Source organism: Osmerus eperlanus, chromosome 5 (assembly GCF_963692335.1).
Source record: "Osmerus eperlanus chromosome 5, fOsmEpe2.1, whole genome shotgun sequence".
NCBI lineage: Eukaryota > Metazoa > Chordata > Actinopteri > Osmeriformes > Osmeridae > Osmerus > Osmerus eperlanus.
The window spans coordinates 20,160,759-20,184,461 of NC_085022.1; the positions used below are offsets into that span (position 1 = coordinate 20,160,759).

The following is a 23,703-nucleotide window of genomic DNA, read 5'->3' on the forward strand; positions in this document are numbered from 1 at the left end:
CATTGCAGTAAGTTATTGCACTTATAATGTTTCTGAGTGGTGTTTGCCTGTCTGTTTAGGGCCAACAGCTTCTCTGCGTTCTCCAGAATCCAGCTGTGCATCTTGAGTACTAAAACCGTCCATATTTAGGTGAAGATCTGCAACATGCAGACATGCTCCAAGTGTTCGACCTTCATTTGTACAGAATTAACTTGCTGTTGATGTAAGTGATATGTCTGAAGTGATTTTGAAATAAATGGGTCTTCATGAACTGAATGATGTAAGGCAACTTTTTGTATACAAGTTCCTAGGCTCCCCTTCATGTGTGAATGCACATACTGCATAGTACAGTCCTGTAGGCACAATGGGAGAGAGACACACACTCCTCAAAGTGCATATTTGGTTGATGGGACAGGATCAGATCTTTTTTCCTCACCGTCCCAGTAATGTCCCGAAGTCCAAAATTATTAATTAAAAAAAGTTTTGAAAGGTTGAAAAAGGGTTTTCGAAAACAAACAAACAAAAAAAAATATATATATATATATAAGTTTTTGGTTTTGAAAACTAATATTTGTGATAAAAAAGGTTTGCATCATTGATGAGAACTTGATGAGGACTCTACTAAACTCTCTATTGTACTCTGCTCTGCTTTACTCTGTTTTAGGCTTCTCTGTTCTCCTCTCCTTTCGCTGTGTGAAAGAAAGGAGGGGGGAAAGTTTAAAAAAAAAATATATATATCGAATAGAAAAATATCTTCTACAAAAAGTTTTGAAAGATTAGAAAAATATATTTAAAAAGAATTATCCCAGACATCTTTTTTATTGTCCCCGGGACGACGGGACACCGTTAATTTCCAGCCCTGGACAGGATGTTCAAGGTAAGGTTGCACAGATTCTTGTAATTCCACTGTCAGTGGGGGAGGACATTCAGAACAGGAAACGGACACAGGGACACAAAGATACAGACAGAGAAATAGAGACAAACAGAGAGGTACAGAGGTTGTGAAATAGGAATGCGGCTAATGGAGTTTGCAACTGTACTTTACACGTTCAGAAAACAAGCGAGTATCAGAGTGGGGGAGAAAAACAGGGAAACTCACAACTCACGACTTCACAGCATTTCTGTGTCATTACTGACCTTGTGACCCAAACCTGCTGCTCTTTTCATGGCTTGTTCAGAACCATTATGTTCCATACTGAGCCAAAACTTCTCAATGGGCGTAAACACCCCCAGGTGTGCCTCAGATCATACCCAAGTCATGGTTAGTGTCTGAGAGAGCTGGACAGGAACTCCAATCAAATTCCTTTCCTGACTGCTAGCTTCCCTCCAGGGATGAACTCATTCACTGGGCCCACCCTGTTCACCAAACGGTCTTCCCAACACAAGTTTCACAGTTCTCAGAGGTCTCCTGTAGCTATCCCAGATGTAGCAAACAGAGAAATAATGTGTAAAAAAAACCCAACATACATTTCAAAGATTGCGCCAGAGCTTCTCCTCTCAAGACACAAACACTTAGAACCACTGAGACGCAGCCAGGAAAAGAACAACACAACGCCAACTCCCACCCTGCCATCGACTGGACGGTTCCCCGGGAGGAACACTGGGGGTCTTTCGTCCACTGCACTCTTTTTCCAAGGTTGTCTGAAAGAGATTTTGTCCTGAAGGGGTCCAAGAGCGAAAGCAAGCGAGACCGCACAGAAATAAACCTGTCACCCAATGAAGGCCAGGTCAGGTCTACGTGTGCAGGGATATTGATAAGCCGATTCATTTATACATTCACAAAGTTGGTCGTTTTTTGGTATGTTTTCCTTCCTGCCTTTGGCAGCAGCAACTGTATCGCTTTTAGCCTGCATATTATACCCTCAGTATGTTGAATTGGCTTGTAGCCTAGAATAGGCCTCGGGCTAGAGTCGAAACCAACACACTCAAACTCACAACCACGACAGGAACCAATGACATCAGCATGTCCCTGACCTCAAAATATCCAGAAAAGAAAGATGATTTCCATTTTAGTCATTTAGCAGACACTCTTATCCAGAGCGACTTACAGTAAGTACAGGGACATTCCCCCAAGGCAAGTAGGGTGAAGTGCCTTGCCCAAGGACACAACGTAATTTGCCTGGCAGGGAATCAAACCGGCAACCTTCTGATTACTAGCCCGATTCCCTAACCGCTCAGCCACCTGACTCCCGATTTGAGAGACACCCTCGCGATGAGAAAGCGGTGGGGACTGAACCCCTTCCAGCCCCCACCCTACCGTCACCCCCACCGTAGTCCGACATGGGCGTTACGAGATAAACAAACAGATTCAGAGGGAAAGGGAGTGGCTCACTGTGGCCTGAACAGCTCTCATTAACCTTAATAGGTCACACTGGTCCAGCCAGGCTTCACTGACACCCTTAATAGAGGGCCTGCACGGTTAAGGGACCATGAAGACCATTAGGGGCACTTCAAAGTTCACCCTGCTACATCAGGGGTCCCGGCGACACGCCGCTGAGTGGGACGGATCCTATTCCTCGTTCGCCGTTTTTTTATTTTTCCATCGGCCCGACCTGTCAATCAACCTGCTCCATAAACAAGTGGATGCTTAAGCACCTCGTTAAGGGCCATCATTAGCAGGGAAGGCCCGGTAAATCAGTCCTTATATCAGCTTTCAGCGACACATCTCTAATAGGTCATATTTTAGACCTGACACTGGCTTACACTGTTAAATGATCCCTTAGGTCTGATAGTAAAACTGGACGGTTGTAGATCAAATATTTCCACTCGCTCCTGGACCTGTGACACAGGTCCTGACTCCCACAGATCGGAGTGACTGGAACCAATGGAGATGTATTAATGTGCACGGCGACCATTTAAAGACTGGCCCAATGGAAGAATGGGCTGTCTGGATTAGCACCGTTAACGTTCGAGGGGCCATAAAAAACGTGAATAAGAACACTCTGGGTCTACCTCAGCTTCACAGGCTAGATCCCAATCCAGCCATAAATCAGAAGAGCAAGCAGCGAGATGATATATTGATGATGTTGTAAGTTACATAAAAAGATGGAGAAGACTCCTGTAGGGGTCATAAGTCAGAGGTGGGACCAGTCAGCCCTCCAGCCCAGAGTGGAGGCAGGTAACCCCAGAGAAGAGCAGGGGGTTGAGGAGAGACCTGAGGCAGGGGGAAATCAATCCGTTTGACCACGCTCAAAACGGTCGCTCTCATTCCAGGTCAAGAACACCGGTAAAAATCGCCCAGTCGAACTAACTTCAGGCACCAAAAGAATCGAAAGAAATCCAAGAACCCATTAAAGCACTTATCTCAAAACAAAGGTTTTGTACGTTTTGGTTACCCGAGTCCTCTGTTTTCAAAATGTCTTGTCATCGCAGCAAAGTGAGTCAGCGTGAGGAGGGTTAGCCTCCTCAGGGAGACCAGAGTGGGGACTGAAGGGCTTATCTCAGCGAGGAGGAAGGGAGGCTTCTCCTTGCTAGCCTCCCCTCTAATGGTGTCCCTGGCTCGGGCCCAGTCCTCCCATCACCGTGTTTTACAACTCAGCTCCGGCACCGGGATCAGTTCCACCTCTCTGCTTCTTCGCTCACAGCACAACGCTTCCTCGGTGCGGCTATTACACACATTCACGTACAGTGACATCAACGTACAGTGGAGAAACCAGGTGTCCTGAGTCAAGCCATTAAATAGGAGGTAAAAATACAGTATATTCGTTAAGCAGACACTTTTAATCACAACTTTGTTCAGGAGAGATTTGACCTGCAGTCAAGTGCCCTACACACTGAGACATACCCATAGCCATCTTAGAGAAGGGGTAAGCTAGTCAGATGGCTGAGCGGTTAGGGAATCAGGCTACTACTCAGAATGTTGCCGGTTCGATTCCTGGCCATGCAAAATGACATTGTGTCCTTGGGAAAGGCACTTCACCCTACTTGCCTCGAGGGGGAATGTCCCTGTACTTACTGTAAGTCGCTCTGGATAAGAGCGTCTGCTAAATGTAAATGGGCATTTTTAGGGCATGCCTGTCTCTTCTCCAGCATCCTAAAAGCCGTCAGCGGCCAACTAACCACCTCTGGCTCTGCCAGTGGCCCAACTCATCGCATTTTTCACAGAGTACCACTAATAAAACTCCCGTTTATTAGTGTGTGGAAATGTCTAATGTGGCTTTGTGACATGCTAGCATAAACAGTCAGGGCAAAGCATTTCAAGTGGTTCTGACACATGGAAGTGGGTTTGGGCAGGATGTAGGAGGTGAACAGCGTGGATTTAACCACTGGGTTACAAGGCTAAATCAACACTAGGGCTGTGCAGCAATTTACTCTCATGTAAACTGTAAATCGTCGAAATTACAGACAAAATCTGACATGACGGAAAAACACCTCTGTCACTCACGTTTTCAAGTCCTTAGAAAACTGTTTTTGAAGTTATTGAAAATTCCTAGTGAAGGTAACCTTGCAATAGAGAGATTGGGGATTGTAACTTGTAGAATGAGACATTCAAGTGTATCTCAACAGTGACACATCTCTCTTTGGGTGCTACGGACGAGGAGAACAGAGGATTTAGCTTCTTTGAGGAACAAGAGCTGACCATGTTGTTAGGACTCATGAACGCCGTCGCCCTCACTACTCCACCCTTGAATGACTCTGGCCTCTAGCCACGGGTCACCCTGTAAAGCAGGAGGGTCACCATTGAAGGGATTGGGGGGCCTCCCCCACCTCCCCCCCTAAACATGTAGCCACCCTCCTCCCAGTCTCCACCCCAGAGGAGCTACAATCATCCCAAACATCACCCCCTCACCTTAAAAGCAGCCCTTTGCCTCTCAACGCCACTCCCCTCTCCACAATATGCTTTCAATTACGACGCTGGTCGATATGGGGGCCCGTAGATCCCCCCCCCCCACACCTGATTTATGGAGTGCTTCGGTCCAGTCTCGCTCAGCACGTTTTCACTGGAAACGCAAGCTCTTCTGCCAAAGGGGGTCAAAGATGAGAAACGCCGCCACAGTTAACCTCTTGTGTGCGCTCTCTCTCTCTCCCCCCTCTCTCCCCTCTCTCTGGTGTCTCTCTCTCTCCGGTGTCTCCCCCTCTCTCCGGTGTCTCTCCCTCTCTCTGGTGTCTCTCTTTCCGGTGTCTCTCTCTCTCTCTCTCTCTCTCTGACGGAGCTCTGACAGACAGGACAGGACAGGAGGCACGCCCGCAGAGGCCAACAGAGACTCCATAGAGAGAAACGAGGTGCTGCGTTATGGGGAATTCCACGCTACATTAGCCCCCCGCTGCACCGGGGGCCTAGTGTCACTGCGCCGGAGAAAGAGGAGAGACCGCTGAGGAGAGGAGAGACAGACAACAGCTCGACAGAGACGGACGACGTGAACAGGACTTCCAGACCGAAACCTGACCGACAAAGTCATACGTCGCCCTCTCAGTCAATTCCTCTTGTCACGTGGGACCTCCATGACCCGAACAGTTTGGTGGAGGACGTAGGGGTCTCTGAGGATGACTGTGACTGATGGTCTCCATTCATCTCTGCCTTACCTCAGCGCTCATCGCTCCTGAGCTACATAAACCACAACACATTACTCGCTACGACTGTAACCTGAAAAATAACTGAATGTTTTCAAGTGAATTTTAGGGATTTAAAAAAAAAAGGCCTACGTGTACATTCGAGTCGTTTGGAGACATTACTCTCTGACTGTGTCGTCCACCACAGAGAAGTTTGTGGTCCTCTCACATGACCCAGCTCGGGACATCTATTTGTAGTCAACAGCTCCATCCAAGTCCTGTTGAATAAAAACACATGGACTCAGAGTGAGTCACCAAGTGAGAGCGATCTCATGACACGACCGATGCTCTGCCTGAGAAACACGCAGTCCCGACGGGGACCCATTTCCTGGCAGATCCAGCTCACTTCCTGTGACGCTGCGGTAAGCGCGTGCCACACTATGCGTCACAGACCTAGGCCAGGCCACTCTCAGGCCTTCGGTTCTGTGGGACTCCTGTCTGACTCTTATAACGCTGTGAAGGGACAGAACCTCGGCTCAGACTGAGCTCCCGGTCCATATCCAATGTCTCGATCACAACTTGTTTATGATATAGACTCTTCAACGTTGAAAATAGCTATTGTCAGTGTGGGACCAGTCAGCCCTTATTTGCATGAGGGTTTGCATTGCCTGCCCTATCTTTAAAACCAATTTTTGCAACGGGCATTTGTTGCCGGGGTAGTATTTCTCCTCCGGGGCTTCCTCAGGGCCCGGTACCTTCCACCGGACCTGACACCTTCCACACAGGATAAACACAAGTCAAGACAGAGAAGCTATAGCTGTGTGTATAGGGGAGCTTTACATGCTGAAAAAAAAACCCAAAACATTCCAATTCCATTGGGAGTCCAACCACCCATAAATCAGCAAGCAATGAAAGTTTCCTCTCCAAACAGGGGGCTAAAACAAACTGCGCACCCCATCCCCTCCCTCTGCCTGCCTCCCTCCACCCCCCACAACCCCCCCTCCCCCCTTTCCTGGCATGACATTTTATGAAGAGAGAAGAGTCGGAGTCACACGTTTGAAGATGCAGCAATGGCTTTTTCAAAATGAAAAACACCAAGATCCCTTGCACTCTTCATATCCACGTCCTGCACATCATGTCCGTGTTGCAGATGTCCTCAAGCTAGGTAGAACGACCGATCAGACTTTTAAGGCCTTCTATAGGTAACTCTACATCTGCCAACACCGTTATTCACTATAATAATGAGCACAGACACATTGATTCTCTATTGGCAGACAGACTGGACTGCAGTCACAATGCAGTGGCCCAAATCCTATAACAGATTGGCAGCCAGACAAGAAGAGTCTTAGTTGGGCCTGTCAGTCTCAGACATGCCAACATCAGTGTGGGCCAAATACATGTTCTGGTTCTCCTCAGTAAAATGACGGGTTTTAAGACTGTCTGGATGTGAGTGTACAACTCTATCAACAGGCCCACACACACATTGCATTGCGCCATAGGTACATTTGAGCCTATTTCCATCATCTCTTTTCGACAAAAAATACCCCCTTGGATCCTTACCAGAACTAGATTTACATTTACATTTAGTCATTTAGCAGACGCTCTTATCCAGAGCGACTTACAGTAAGTACAGGGACATTCCCCCGAGGCAAGTAGGGTGAAGTGACTTGCCCAAGGACACAACGTCATTTCGAACTGGCAACCTTCAGATTACTAGCCCGATTCCCTAACCACTCAGCCACCTGACTCCCCCTTAATAGATTTGACATGCATTCATTTCCGGCACCAGCCAGAGCAGTGCTGCCTCTGCCTCCTTGAACGGAGTGTGAGACGGAGGCAGTCCTGACTCCAGCAGATCCTGATGGAGAGGCACTCACCTCGGGCCCGAGTTAACGAGACACGGGTGTCATGTGACCCATGCCGTGCTGGAGAGCCCACCACTCCTGGTTCAGGAGCCGGTGCTGACCAGCAGTAACACTTAGCAGCTGTTAAACACTCACAGTGAGATCCTGACCTGAATCAATGCAGACATTTCTAATGGAGGGGCTGGGGGCTACACTGACAGATGGTGCTACTGGTGCTATGCTTGCTGATTAAAAAGGTCAAAAACTAAATGTTTCTGAAATAGCTACCAGGGACACGTTGCTTTAATCTGGAAACAGGCGTTTGAGAGATGTCAAACCGTGATTCGGTGTCAAGGTGTGAAGAGTTTGAGCTCTCTAGGAGTTATATGAACTAATTCATTAGATTTGACTTGAATTATGAGGACTCAATGGAGAGTTTGACCACATGACATCCAGCACAAGCAGGTTAGAGAGTCTGTAATGGTCTATTAGACAGAATGTCTCCTTGCATTTCATTACATTACATTAAGATTTCTGAACTCGAAATTAATCTACACACCCTTGACAGAACTATCAGTGTTTATGGGAGAGACAATTCTACTGTTACTGTTCATATTATATACAACATGCCGAACATTAATGAGAAGATTTTTGAAAGGTTGTTTCCAATTTTCACTGGTTGACCTGCCACACACGTTAAGATAATTCAGATGTGCTACTGCCCTCTTGTGGTACTAAAGCATAGTTTGTTTCCTACTTGATGCACAAGATGTTCCCAGCCCAAGCAGTCTCCTTTATCAACAGATCACAGATGAAAGGCATTCACAGGCAATTATTGTAAAAGAAAAAAAAAAACTAAAAATAATTTAAATTATGTATTCCACATTGAGTGTGTAAATGGGTGTGCTTGGCTTTGGCAAGGTCGTAGAGCTCGAGCTAGTTAGCTCAGCTGTAAGTTACTTACCGGTCCGGGGGTCAGGTCTGAAGCTAGGAGTAGCCTAGCTACCAACCAGTATACCTAGCTTCATATTTGGTCAGCTTGGTTTCCCCTGTATTTGCGCTGTTGAGCTAGTATTGTGGTGGGACTGATAGATTATCACAGCAATCAACCACAGGGTATCAAATAATTATCTTGTAGAGCAATCGATGCCATTCAATAGCTGAACGATTGGAGTGGATAACACTAGGAGCACAAGGTTTTCCATACTCATAGCGCGGGTAGTTGGTCACATGACACCCATGACGAGTCTTCAGATAGGGAAGTTGTTACTGACATGTAATGATCGCTAGATAGCGCTTCTTTCATAGAGAAATGGGAAGATCGGAAAATAAAAATATCCTTGCAGTGTATAGGCCTAATACGCAGTGGATAATAACATTCTGGTTTGAGAATGTCTATTGTGGTATTATGTAGGCCATTAATGTGACCTTGGGACTCCAGTTCTAAGTGTGGAAGGCGGGAATCAATGGATTTGGTCGCAACAGTTAGGCTACTTTCATTTGAGTCAACCACCCATGACAAATATTGTTTTGCTCCAAATGTTTGGATGTTTGTTATTAGTTTAAACAATAGGTGGGAGGTGATACAGTAAAAAAAAAAAAAAACACAAAGCACAAAACTCTATTTACTGTTATATTTAACAAAGTGTACCATATGTTAACCATTTATACACTTTTAGCTCATGTGCCAACATGTTATGCATAATGTAATTGACTGAGCTGGACCCTTCCATCTGGAGCAGCACAGGCAAACCTGTCTCAAAAGACAGTTGACTAGAATAAAGAAATGTGGTAATTAAACTTGACATTCGTCATTAAACTACGTCATTAAACTTGACATTCATCATTAAACTACGTCATTAAACTTGACATTCGTCATTAAACTACGTCATTAAACTTGACATTCGTCATTAAAATATGTCATTAAACTTGACATTCGTCATTAAACTATGTCATTAAACTTGACATTCGTCATTAAACTATGTCATTAAACTTGACATTCGTCATTAAACTATGTCATTAAACTTGACATTCGTCATTAAACTATGTCATTAAACTTGACATTCGTCATTAAACTATGTCATTAAATTATGTCATTAAACTACGTCATTAAACTTGACATTCGTCATTAAACTATGTCATTAAACTATGTCATTAAACTTGACATTTGTCATTAAACTATGTCATTAAACTTTGTCATTAAACTTGACATTCATCATTAAACTTGACATTCGTCATTAAACTTGACAAAATGTAGCCAATGTATCAATGTTCACAAGAATAAGTATGCGCCAGGACAACGAGTTTGAATGCCATTTTATGTCATTCTTTTTCAAGAATCTAGTACAAATGCATACACATACATTTCACCAAAAAACCACATATAACCACTATTGCAATTAACATCCAAATACAAATAAACAATTAAAAAAGAATCAGAAGTTGACTTTCAAGCTTGGGGATGATCACGATCACAAGGGGGCCACATTCTTACACAACACTCTCTCTCTCTCTCTCTCTCTCTCTCTCTCTCTTGCACACAAGCACATAGACACACTATACTGTACATGGAGTTGTATAATACAGCATCGGAGATGTGAAGCTTTAACAAGGACGTGTTTAGGGAGGGTGTGATCGCAGTAAAAGGAAAGGGGTAACAGCCAAGTGTACGCAAAACACATATTTCTATACAGTTCAGCCAACGTTACTGTACTCAGTATAAATATTCTTCATCCAAAAGTCAGTGCAGTGCCTTCTGGTCAGGCTTCACCTGCATGGTCCCCCCTTCATGCCTGGTCAACTTTACACACGGCCCATGGTAGACCTGGTCCACAACTTAACACACAAATCACTTTACATTTGATTTCTCATTTCCATTTTTCTCTAAGGGTTATGCTTGGTTGAGACCCAGTACCTCAAAGTTCCAGCTGTGAAGTACGAGTTGTTTGAAGGTTGCTTTCCATCGAATTTCCGGATATAAAAAGAGAACGAGAAATTTGCGGTTCATTTTGAGCGTGTTCAAAGTGTTAGTTTTTCTTTTCTCCTGGTTTCCCTTTTCAAAAAGTTCCGTGTTGCAGTAGACCTACTGGATCCCCCTGAACAGACACATGGCGAAGACCATGGCGAAGAGCTGTGGACAGAGAGAAACCACAAGAACGCAGACATTTTACAACATGCAACTAGACTTTTCACCACTAGATGACACTCACACTACAGTTAAAACTCCAGGATATTTTTTCTAAACTGCCATTAGAACGATAAGAAAACAACGTCTTTGAAAGTGGTCACTAGCAACAAAAGTACGACAGAACGCTAGCAACAAAAAGTACATACCTCAATCGTCAGCACCACAATGGCCAGCGCTCCAGCCACATAGATGTACAACTCAAAGTAGTCGACCACTGAAGAGTAGCAGCCCTGTAGACAGACAGAGATACACACAGGCTCACTCACAATCTCTTTGTCAAGATTAACACAATCATACGCAAAGACAACACTGTACATAGCATCAGAGCTATAATTGAGCGAGCCTCTGAACAATAGCTTGTCTGAATAGCGTCGAGACGGGTCCCCCCCGGGCCTCAATGCCTGTTAATGAGGGCTCTTTGTGTGAATGGAGGAGACAAAACGCCTTCCGGATAGTTCTCTTTGTTCCACAGGCTCAAACAACAACAGGTGAAGGAGAGAGCAGGGGCGCTCGCTATCAGCTTTCACTGTAATTATGTTTCCCTCTCAAGGCATTCATTTACACACATGCATGCACACACACTCCCTCTCAAAGATAAACAAAGGCTAATGAACGTGCAACTAGACCGAAATGCTTGCATTGTTGCACGTGACTACCCCAGACACGGTATACAGCGCATGGATATACACACAGCAATAAAAATAATCATTTTTTTGAATCTTACACATGCAGACACACACACGCGCACACACGCGTGCGCACACACACACACACGTGAACCCCTTGACACTCCAAACATGGAAAAGCACACTAATCAGCCCGAGAAGGAGGGAGCCAGTCCCATGATATCCTCTCTCCAACCACACTGTCTTCTGCTCTCATTAAGCTGATAGGAGCAGAGGCTCAGAGAGCCAGTGAAGAGCCAGGCCCCTCACCTCCCACACCAGCCTGCTGACCCCCGGGGCCCCCCGACAGACACAGCAAGCCCCTGCTCCAGAACATACCTTGTTGTTCCGGACATCATGTGGCCCGTCAGGACACTGCTCCTGGTTGATGTAGGCCAGGTCTGCGGCCTGGACGCTGCGCTGGCAGCAGGCGGCAGGCACCATGTCGTTAGGGTTGATCAGCCGGAACAGGGCTCTCCTTAAAGTCCTCGGGACTGTTTACCCCGCAGCAGTCAAACTGAGGGGAGGCGAGCAGAGCGAAGACAGAAAGTGAGATCTAAGTGCCTGGTGTGTGTGTGTGTGTGCTGTACTTGACTGTCAATTCTCCAGAACTGTGTGCACATTCCGGTATGAATATTGACCGAAAGGAATCTGTCAATGTTGACGTCTCTGAAGAGGCTGACAACCTCTTAGGTTTGTCTACGGAAGTTTACGGCTGTTGTTTTTTGTGTGTGTGTGTGTGTGTGGGGGGGGGGGGGGGGGCTGTACAATGACAGGATATGCACTGCCAGCAGCTTTTTGTACTGTGCCGTGCATCAATACTGGCTTTACCGTGGTCATGATGGCGTTCCATGTGGAGGTGAAAACATCAGTGTTGTTGTAGCCCTGGTAGTGCCTCTTCAGCTCCTTGGTGAAGTACTCTCTGGTCAGCTACGGCAACAGCCAATGGGATTTGAGGTTAGAGTCGCCATGTACAGTATCAGGGTAAGTCATTGGACAGAGGCGAGAGGTTCAACTGCTGCAGGAACAACTTACATGCTCCCGGAAGATGAAGGCGAGGATGGCAGCCGCCAACTCTGCCAGGAAGATGAGGAGGATGAGCATGAAGAACTGTGGAGGGCGGGTAAGAGGGCAGGAGAGAGAAAGAGAGTAATTGCAGAGTGAGTGTCGGCGAAAGTGGGTGCGAGTCACTAAAAACCTGAATCTGGCTGTCCCTACTTCACTCAGCATTAACTATTCACGAGGCTTGGAACACAAAAGGCCCCAAAGGCGGAATGTTCTTGTCCTCTATTTATTGGACCGGACTCTGTTCCATTTTAGACCTCGCAAAAAAACACAAAATCTCTGAAATGAGATTTTGTGTTGTCAAACTAACTTAAGTTCATAATACAAAAATACCAACATTACAAACCCCTTCACACGCACAAAGACCACAGCCACAGACAGACAGACACCCTGTGTCCCACTTACAAACAGCAGCAGACACTTGTTCTCTCGGATGGCTCCGCAGCAGCCCAGGAACCCCAGCAGGAAGAGCATGCCCCCCATGGCCAGGATGATGTACACCCCCGTGAACAGCAGGGGGTTGGCCGCCACGATCTCCCTGAAACCTGTCGGGTCCACCAGCACCCAGACCCCCACCCCCAGGAGGAAGGAGCCCCCCAACTAGGAAAGACACACAGAGAGAGGGAGAGTGAGAGAGAGAGAGAGAGAGAGAGAGAGAGGAAGAGTGAGAGACAGAGAGAGAGAGAGAGAGAGAGAGGAAGAGTGAGAGAGAGAGAGAGAGAGAGAGAGAGAGAGGAAGAGTGAGTGAGTGAGAGAGAGAGAGTGAGAGAGAGAGAGAGAGAGAGAGAGAGAGAGAGAGAGAGAGAGAGAGAGAGAGAGAGAGAGAGAGAGAGAGAGAGAGAGAGGAGAGAGAGAGAGAGAGGAAGAGAGAGAGAGAGAGAGAGAGAGAGAGAGAGAGAGAGAAAGAGTGAGAGAGAGAGAGAGAGAGAGAGGGAGGAAGAGTGAGAGAGAGAGAGAGAGGAAGAGTGAGAGAGAGAGAGAGAGAGAGAGAGAGAGAGAGAGAGAGAGAGAGAGAGAGAGAGAGAGAGACAGAGAGAGACAGAGAAGAGTGAAAGAGGAAGAAAGAGGGAGAGCAAAAGACAAAGGGGAAGAAAGAAGGATAAAGAGAGAGAAAGGGAGAGGAGAGAGGTATATTCAAATTCTGTATTCATAAATGGGTTCCTCTTATAAACTACACAACCACATACTGCCTTCAATAACAAGCAATGACAAATTACTTTAGTTGAGAAAATCAAGTTCTGTTTGGTATGCTTCAAACACAAGATGTGCTATACATAGTAGCCTAGAAGAAGGCAGTGTTAAACACACAACCACAGGGTGAGAGATGAGAGAGCCCAGGAGATGAGAGGAGGGGTGAGGGAGAGGTAAAGGGCGGGATATTTGAAACATCTTAACGCCTCAGTGGGGGGTTGGGACCACATCCTCTAACTGGAGGAGTCAGGTGGCTGAGCGGTGAGGGAGTCGGGCTAGTAATCTGAAGGTTGCCAGTTCGATTCCGGCCGTGTCAAATGACGTTGTGTCCTTGGGCAAGGCACTTCACCCTACTTGCCTCGGGGGGAATGTCCCTGTACTTACTGTAAGTCGCTCTGGATAAGAGCGTCTGCTAAATGACTAAATGTAAATGTAACCGTCAAAGACATCTCCCCCCTCCACTCTCCCTCTTTCACTCAAACTCCATGTCTCATGTCTCAACGGGAGGCTTCGACATGATTAAGAAAAGGGAGGTACATTGGTGTGAAGGGAGGGAAGGAGGGAGAGAAGGAAGGGCAGGGGGGAGAAATGAGCCTCACACTTCTCTCCTTCCTCCTGTCTGGGGCACCTGGCGCTCCTTTCAGTGAACGTCACATCATGAACCCGTCAAGCTCTAAACGAGAGGAGCCGTAGATGGCAGAGGTAGCCATTTTGAGAGCTAGCGTGGGCTTCCGAGACAGAAACGCCCTGAGACGATGACACACAAAGTGAGGCTGATAAGTCACACTGGTTGTTGAGTAGTTAAGGATCAGGTTAATCCAACCCGTTGATACTGTTCACTGCTCTGGAGTGAGAGTGGCTTGGCTCCCGTTACAGAGCACGGAAACAAAAGGACGCCTCTTCCTCAATCCCATCCCCCGTGTTGTCTGCCGTGATGCTATTACCTGTGACTGTGTGATCAGAACGGATAAGCCCAGGTGCCAATCAACACAAGCACATCCAGTGCGCCCTCTTTATATGTGTGTGTGTGTAGAAGCTGAAATCGAATCAATAAGGGATTTCAATAGCATCAAGATTGCCTCTGTCTAATGAATTGCAAATGTGTCTGGCTGTGTGGAAGAGGGGAGACACATCAGAGAGAGAGAGAAGGAGGGAAGGAGACAGGGGGGAAGGAGGCAGCGGGGAAGGAGACAGGGGGGAAGGAGGCAGGAGGGAAGGAGGCAGGGGGGAAGGAGGCAGGGGGGAAGGAGACAGGGGGGAAGGACACAGGAGGGAAGGAGACAGGGGGGGAAGGACACAGGGGGGAAGGAGGCAGGGGGGAAGGAGGCAGGGGGGAAGGAGGCAGGGGGGAAGGAGACAGGGGGGAAGGAGGCAGGGGGGAAGGAGACAGGGGGGAAGGACACAGGGGGGAAGGACACAGGAGGGAAGGAGACAGGGGGGAAGGACCCAGGGGGGAAGGAGACAGGGGGGAAGGAGACAGGGGGGAAGGAGAGAGGGTGTCAGATGGCTGAGCGGTTAGGGAATCGGGCTATTAATCAGAAGGTTGCCAGTTCGATTCCCGGCCGTGCAAAATGACGTTGTGTCCTTGGGCAAGGCACTTCACCGTACTTGCCTCGGGGGGAATGTCCCTACTGTACTTACTGTAAGTCGCTCTGGATAAGAGCGTCTGCTAAATGACTAAATGTAAATGTAGAGAAAGCTACTTACAAAGATGAGGAAGTTGAAGACAAACATGAGGTACTTGATGCAGCTGAGACAGTCGCCCTCCATGGCTGTCCCTCTAGCTGAAGCCTCTCCCAGCCCCTGAGGGAGAACACACACACACACACACACACACACACACACACACACACACACACACACACACACACACACACACGTCTGTCAGTTAATGAATTCTGCCAAATGATTGCGCTCACATTCTGACACACACAGTTCAGTTGTTCAATTCAAACTGCCAACAAAATGTTACAGTTTATACCTTTTTTTAATGAGTTCCGCCTGTCATACGGACACAACGTTGACACACACACACACAAACACACGCTTGTCTCTTCACAAAATCCAATCTCAACAACAAATCCTTACATTGTCCCCTCGGGCATCGAATTCTGTAACCGCAACTCTCTCGAAGCCATCCCTAAAACCCCGATGAAATGTTCACTAGGTCTCTCGCTGTGACAACCCGTGTCATTTTACTTTCAACTTAAACTGAAAGATGGACAGAATCTCCCTCAACCCCTCCCCTCCCTCCCCGAAGGTGCGTGTGGTCTGTGTACCTCAGCGCATTTTAAGGATATGAGCCCCGAGACTGGGACACTAGTGTGCATTATCCTGAAAGCTCAGGCCCTTTAATATAGAGCATCTCCCTCTTAATGTAATGAGGGCCAGAGGCCCCCCCTGTCCCCCCCAGGCCATCTCTCCACCTGACACACACTCTCCCTGATGAGAGCCCATCATCCAGGCACCACTCCAACCTAATGAAGGGCACATGGGTGTCCTGAGGCCCCCTCCCTATGCCACCCGCCCCCTCCTCCTTGATGAAGCCCCCACTAAACCTCCCGTTTATAGAAGGTTGGGGGTACAGTAAGATACAGCTGAGGGGACACACAACCTGTGTCCTCTCTCTACATAATACTAGCTTAGACCATAAAGGCAAGCAAAGCCATCTGTAATAAAAAAAAAAAAGACTTTGAGGCAGGCACTTGGTTGCCATGTTTATTGTTTTTTGGCTGGGAAGCTGATTATGCACAGCTTAAGGGACATTCTGGAACAGACACTTGTACCATGTGGCTGCTGGAGTGATGGAACTGGGCTTCTGGACACATCCACCCGGCCAAGCTCTGAACCAAAACCTAAAGTGTCTTCCTTTCACCTCATCTTTACATTTACATTTAGTCATTTAGCAGACGCTCTTATCCAGAGCGACTTACAGTCAGTACAGGGACATTCCCCCGAGGCAAGTAGGGCGAAGTGCCTTGCCCAAGGACACAACGTCATTTGGCACGGCCGGGAATCGAACTGGCAACCTTCTGATTAATAGCCCGATTCCCTCACCGCTCAGCCACCTGACTCCCTCTTCCACCTGACTCCCACTCCATCCCAGTGTGTGATCCTGACATCATCTTCTGGCAGTCTTTCCCTTCTGCCTGATCTGCTGTGATATGACTCTCCTGGGCTGTCTGCTCTGAGGCAGGCTCTGAGACTGGGGGTTAAGGCTGGGGCACTATCGACCCCGGCTTTCATTCCTCTCAGGTGAGGCAGGACCCAGCAGGCTGCCTCAGCCCTTCAGCTGTGAAATAACCTTGATTCCCTTTAACCAGACAGCTTTCAGTCTCAAGGATTCCCGTTTGTGCAGGTTAAGAGAGCCAGAGACTGGGCAACGGACCAGGCATGCTGGAGGGAGGGTTCCTCTGATGTGTGAAGGGCGGGAGCTAGTTTGCCCTTTTTTCTCCCTCCCCCCTTCTCTTCTCATCAGAGCTCCAATGCTCTTTTACATTTACTTTCCTCCTCTCCTCAGACTTAGGGAAATTGATTTAGAGCTGTGGTTAAATACCTCCGTTCAATCATAATGATACGCTTAGGTATTGATCATACCTCCCGGTATTTCTATGGGAGCCGCTGGCATCCTCGGGGCTAGTGAGGATTTTAATTACCCCCCGCCTTCCCTTCTCTAACACCCCCCCCCCCCCAGAAAAGGCCTAATGAGGGCACATGAGTCTTAATTGAGATTTGCATACATTACAGCTCACAGGGAAAGTGTCAGAGGTGCCTCTCTCCCCTCACCCCCCCCCCCCCTGTTCAATCCGGGGCCCCTACAATGAGGAGAAAAAACCCATTCAACATTGGAGCGAGGAATGGAGAGGAGGAGGAAGAGGAGGAGGGGGGGGGCAAGGCTGGAAAGGCCCTTGGCTCTCGACTTGTGTCTGAAACTCCAAACAAAATGTCCGATTTCTCTCCCAGCAGTGCCCCCAACGCCCCTCCAACCGCCCCCCCCCCAAAACCAACCTCTTTCTCGAGGTCAAACCCCTCTTAGATCTACAGCCAATGTTTCCTTTCTGTATTAAAATGCATCCCTTGTTTAAAAAAAAGAAAAGAGAGTTGATCATGAGGACTGAGTCAGGGCTTCCAGTAACAGGCCCATGCAGCAGCAGCTGAGGATAAATCACACTGCCACAGGACCCAGGAGAAAGTGCAGAATAAACAAACTCGCTCTTTCCCATGACTCCCGGAGGGATCACATCCTCATCGATCACAATGGAGCCCTGGGGATCAGGCCAGCTTAGTCTCTGTGAGCATCCTGCGGCAGGACCGACTTCCACGGACATGAAAGCAGCGTTGCCTCCCAGGAGCCCTGCTAAGACGGTTAACTACTGGACCGAGAAGGGAGGACTCTGCACATCCATGGTTCTTGAAGTCTCAAGCAAACACGACCGCTCACAAAACAGCCCCTGATAAGTGCTGGGCAGAAATAGAAGTGGTCGCGGTGCGATCGATCGATGCAGACGGGAGAATAACATGTTCTCTGTCTGACGAGCCTAGCGAAACCAGTGTGGCCTGGAGGTATTTGCCAGTTAACGCCAGCTTGGTCTGCCACCAGAGCCTCTCTCATTACCAACATCATAAAAATGTCACGCAGCGCTGTATCCATCTCTGAGCCATATTTACTGTATGTGGTTACTGGTCCGGGGGTTTGTCTGTTTACTCTCAGAGTGGTTAGGGATGAGCCTGAAGGGTTGAGAACTGATCCCAATTCAGCTCCTTACAGTAACGAGAGTACTGTAATCCCACATGACCTACATTCTCCCCAATCAGGAGCAGGGCTACTGAGGCAATGGGCCCAAACCAATCCTCCTCAACTCCTACAGTAGCTAGGAGGAGCGGGGAGGGCCGGGCTGAGCTTAAGAGTCCAAACCATCGACATGTCGACAGTCCCGTCATCGCACCGTTATTAGAAGATAAGGAAGACGCTGGACAGAACACATCTCCTGTTAAAATAGAAACATCCTTGGGTGGTTCTCCTTGAGAGTTGACACTTTCAGCACGATTAATGAAGTGACTCTAAGTGGCCGAGCCAACACGGTACTCCCTTATCCCCTCACCAGCCACCAGGACAAATGGATTAGGACAAGGACACTGTGTCTTCACCCAGGCGCCACCCCCCTCTAAGCCACCCTCAAACATAACCGTGTGCCCGCATACCAAATCATCATTAGTACCTCAGACACCGCTGAGATCATGAGGGTTGGAACTTGACCCTGTTTAAATGTCACGACTCCCCTAACTGATCTCCCTTAATTGACCCCCGGGGAGGATGGAAATTGTCCCACTAGACCAATAGTGTAGCTGTAGGCGGCGCAGATGCATGTGGTCTGTATAGACTGACCGCTGAGGCCACTAATACCCCGCCCCTGCCCCCGCCCCCGCCCTCACACCGACAGTACACCCTCTGACAGACACACTCCGGGAACACACACGTGCGCATGTGAAATCACCCTTCATCTCAATTAAAAACCCATTTTCGTTTCTCTCGTGACTACCCCAAATGAGTCTTGGCAAGCAAACAGCCCAAAATGAGAGCGAGGACGGAATGAGCGTGAGCACCGGGCTCCCTGGAGGGCCGTCAGGTCCCTTAATGAACCTCCAATTAGGAGGGAATGAGCCCTGGGCTGTGCTGTCACACGGAGGGGCTTTGAAGTGTGCTGAATGCTAAGCAGTGAGTATCTACAGGACTGTGCTTCTGTAGAGGGCCGCTCGCACAACAACGAGGAAGGCAAAGCTAACAACCACAGATGTCAGTGTTCTAGTCGCATGCTGTACATAACTCTGGTGCTGTAAAACCTCCAGAATGTTGGCTTGGCACACGCTCAGGGCAAAAACAACTATTCTCTGATTTGTATCCTAAGAACGGTGCCATTTGATATGGTGGGAAGGTAGTTAGCAACCATCCCAGGTTCAAACTACTGTTCAGCTCCGGGCAAGGTGCTTTAATTGGTTCAAAATATACGGGGTGCCTGTAAATCCAGACCGTTCACAAGGAAGAGTGGGTGGTCTAGGATTAATTTCACATCTTTGAGGAACCAGCAGGGAACTCGCATGAATTTATCTCCTGTGTCCAATTAGAATTTCAAGTAGGATCAGTTCTCTGCCTGCCCTCTGGGAGGCGCTCTCTGTGTTTATGGACTGGAGTTTTTCTACAGCCTTGGGGTCAGTGATCCTCTGACCAGGCAGCTGACCTACATGAACAATAGTCGGATGAGCTCCAAAACGCCCTAGTCAGGAGGAACAGGGAGCCAGATGCAGCCAGACCCTGTGCCGTCAACCGTCCTGCAGACCACTATCTCAAGAGCCCAGCTGGACTTCCATTTAAACTCTCCCCTAAAACCTAGTCACCTTTCTTCATCCGATACAGAAACCAGATAAGGAGAGATGGTGAACACGGGGAAGACATTCAAGTGCCTGATATCCCATTGCCTCTTGGCTGCACTCCATTGGAAGGACATGTGGTTGAGATGGAGGGGAGGGGGAGGGAGGGGGAAGGGGAGGGGGGGAGGGGGGGAGGGCAGAAGATCTTGGCTGATTTCCATCCACAGTGTGATCCCTCCAGATTCTCCTGCAGAAGACACTACAGAGCAGCAGAGAGCCTCGCACTAAACGTGTGTGTGAGTGTGTGTGCGCGAGTGTGTGTGTGTGTCAGCACCTCGATCTGGCTGAGTGAAGATCCTAACCGGCTCTGGGAGGACGGATCAATAGCGAGCGGGTGGACGGTCGATGGGTCATCGATCCCCCCGCCCCCCCCCCCCGGAGCTCCGTCTCTCTCCTCCGTCAGCGAGAGCATGTGGTCACGGAGGAACAATGAACACATAAACACTTCTCCTTGCGGCCTGTTAAGACTCAAAGAGGGGTTTCCCAGGGGACGCTGGTCAGCAGAGAGATGGACACCCACTGGGGCATTCCATGAAAATGAGCTGTAACTCAATTTAAAGCCTTTGCGTTAAGTAATAAGTGTGATGACAATGGGAGAGATTATCTGCGCCTGACATAAGACCATTTGAACCATAATGCTCTGGGAATGTCTGAGTCATACTGGATCGAATTCATTTCGAGACGCAAACCATTACTTCCCCATCTCATTCGACCAAGTTAGAAAATCCCAATTATTATTCAAAAGTGTCATATACTCACTGAAAACACGGTTCTAGGAGAAGGTCAACAAGTATTCTATTTTCCAGTACATTGTTCTGAATACAATGATAGTTTTCATCACATTGTTGTACTTTGCAGTACATGAAAACACATTGACTTCCCAGCTGGTATTTATGGCAGTAGACAATGGCACCCCCATCTCCAAGAGCCGCAGACACTCACATACCTGCGCTCTCACACGCCACACACAGAAACTCAGTCTCCCTCCCTCTCCACACACACACACACACACACACACACACACACACACACACACACACACACACACACACACACACACACACACACACACACACACACACACACACACACACACACACACACACACACACACACACACGTTAACCCATCCCCCTGCTGTCACGCTCACAGCAGGCGCCTTGTTTGGACTGAGACAAGTTACAGAAAGGTAAGCAGAGTCCTGGGCAGTAAAACCAAAACGACTCCCTGTTCTTATTTGGTCAGGCCCAAATGTGCACAGTGAGACATATCCTTCTGAGGAACACGCAAAACACTTTCTGAGACAAGTGAGCGTGCGCGGCGTAAAAAGGACATCAGTTTCCTTGGTTACCAGGATGTGGGGGATGTGTGTGTGGGTGGGGTTGTAGAGGAGAGTGGCCTTTGTGTGCTGGCCAGTTTGGAATATCCACTTAGGCCTAGTTCCTGTTCCCCACAAACAGAGCAGAGCAGAGCACTCGGGGGTCGGAGGACAGCCTGAACAGCCATTTGTCTAACGAGCGATCACTCAGGGCCGGTTACAAGGCCATATGTTAGAGGTCCCAAAGCCCCATGCCTGGACTCTGTTTACTCACGGCCCTGCTCCAGCGCTCCCGAGCTGCCTGATTCCAAAGGTACACAAGGCTTAGAAGAGGCGGATCAAAAACCAATAAATGAAAAGAGAGAAACAACAAACAGCAAAGCCTAATTGTGCACCGGGCTGAGGTTACACTGAATATTTATTCTAAGATCAAAAGCAAAGCCAAAGGAATGTGTGTGTGTGTGTGAGAGAGAGATGGGGGGTGGTGCACATATGTTCAAGTGAGATGCTCAGAGGAAGATGTCCACCTACATTTGAGGCCCCACAGCACATATGCCATCTCACCACTCATGTAAATAAATGAGAATATGTGTGTGTGTTTTTGTTTGAGAGTGTGTGTGTGTGTAAACGTGCGTATGCACATGTACGTCTAAATGTCAAAGATTCATGACTTGTTAATGTTCCTCAGCCAATAAGCTCCCACTGCAGAAGCCTGGAAGAGCATGTGCTTGGATATTAATGTGACAAGGGGGCTTATGCTTAATGCATTGACACCATTACATGGCAAGAGGATCTGCAAAAGAACTGAGCTTTTGTGTTTTGGGTGTCGCAGTCAAAAAACACCCATAGGAAGCATGTATTTGTGTATTCCCAACACACAGCACTGAGAACCAATCAAAACACTGAAAACCAGATACATCACGAACAAGCCGCCTCTTTGTTTGTTTGGTAAAGAAGCACCATTAAAAAGTGACGCGTCTCTGACGTTGTTGTGTCTCCGTCTGAAGTCCCCTTTAACCTCTCGATCCATGCATGTCTGCCTCCCCTGCGTGCTCTGAATACTAACGCGGATCTCAATGCAAATCCGGCCTTCACAGAGACCAGGCTGCTGCCGGCAAAGTGGTAGAACAAAAAGCTCTGTCGGCTGTGTGCGGGACCTCTGGCCCCTCTGGGCGACTAAGGCAGGGAGCCTCTGCAGTCGGAACGATGGCGAACGGCAAGGCTGACGACCACTTTTTTTTCTTTTCTCCCTGTTGTTTCCTTCCCACTTTTACCAAGGTTCTGTTAGAGATGACTCACGTTGTGTGGTGAAAAGTGGGCCTGAAAGAAGCTGCTCTCAGCATGGGGTCTGAAGCCCACCCCAGCACCAACACACACAGGGAGATGGGATGTAAACTGTGCATTTCTGGGGAGGGGAAGATGGGGAGGAGTGGGTGGTTTTGAGAATAAATTAAAAAAAAGAAGCTTTTCGAATGCCTTCGTCTAAATTGCCAGAACCACACGAAGGGTTCACAGGTCGCCCATAGACGTGAATGGATGAAGTTACGTTACCATGGGTAACCGTTGATGACCTTTTCGTCGTTCAGGTGCGGCTGAGGTTCTCTCTCTGGTTCCTCTCCACTCCTGTTGTCATGAGCTGCGGAGACAGAAACACAGACAGGGGTCAAGCGGGGCGCCTGAGACACGGACATGCTCGCGTCGTTAGCATCCCTGCGTGGGAAGCTGCTACGGCTCCAGTTCCCTCTCAGTTCGAGGACTACAAACCCCATTTCCGAACAACAACATCTGGGTATTGAGATACAATTTACGATCTATTATTTATGACACGCTCCCCTGTGGTGAGCCAATACGACATTTCGCTGGCGTATTACTTATTTGAATATTCCACTGCTCAGCTGGAGGGATAAATTAACAGTTAACGGTGTTAAAAAAATTAAAAAATCTGCCTTTGATAGTATCAAAGTGCCTTTGATAGTAGCTATCCAGTTGCATTCAGTCAGGTAAAAATGTAATGCTTACTGCTAAGTATTGTGATCTGTACACCATCGTTCTTGGCTAATTACCAGGTATCACTGAGCCTCTAGTTCACTGCTCATTATTTATTCATTACTCATTCATTATTCATGGAGAACAGCATACTATACTAATTACATGTTGCTGGTTGAACTGTCAAAGTGGATCTCCAACAGAGTGTAGCTAACGAACCTTAATGCTTTAAACTTTTACTGTTCAAGTTGCTTTGCCACAAGTGTCTCCTATAGCTGAAAATAATGAAATGGCAGCGCGAGGCAATTAAACTGCTGGTATTGTTGCTTCAACTCACAAAAAAAAAAAACAAGAATTGAAAAACGTGTCAGCTGCAGAGCTATTCTGACTGACAATACTTTGGATTGAATTTCAAAGTACTGGCAGTGACAACTAGGTCTATCAAATATGGAGAACTGTCAATGTTGCCGATCAGCTTTTCCAGCTGCTTATTTCAGACCGAGTGTTCCTACCCTGACAGGAAGGGGAATAGAGAATGTCCCTTGAGTGTTG

At 47.9% G+C, this 23,703-nt stretch overlaps 2 protein-coding genes across 2 annotated transcripts in view; both read right to left on the reverse strand.

Moving 5' to 3' along the window:
• nat10 (N-acetyltransferase 10) overlaps positions 1-23,703 on the reverse strand; it is a 97,541-nt gene that overhangs the window by 57,830 nt on the left and 16,008 nt on the right. The window lies entirely within an intron of this gene.
• The window catches only part of LOC134021543 (tetraspanin-18B-like), a 29,889-nt gene continuing 15,800 nt past the window's right edge, over positions 9,615-23,703 (reverse strand). Inside the window, 9 exon segments of the mRNA XM_062462487.1 lie at positions 9,615-10,443; positions 10,647-10,730; positions 11,505-11,643; positions 11,645-11,682; positions 11,997-12,095; positions 12,201-12,275; positions 12,636-12,830; positions 15,129-15,224; positions 22,717-22,801. Coding sequence (XP_062318471.1) covers positions 10,396-10,443; positions 10,647-10,730; positions 11,505-11,643; positions 11,645-11,682; positions 11,997-12,095; positions 12,201-12,275; positions 12,636-12,830; positions 15,129-15,224; positions 22,717-22,719 — 777 coding nt within the window. The 5' untranslated portion in view covers positions 22,720-22,801 and the 3' untranslated portion in view covers positions 9,615-10,395.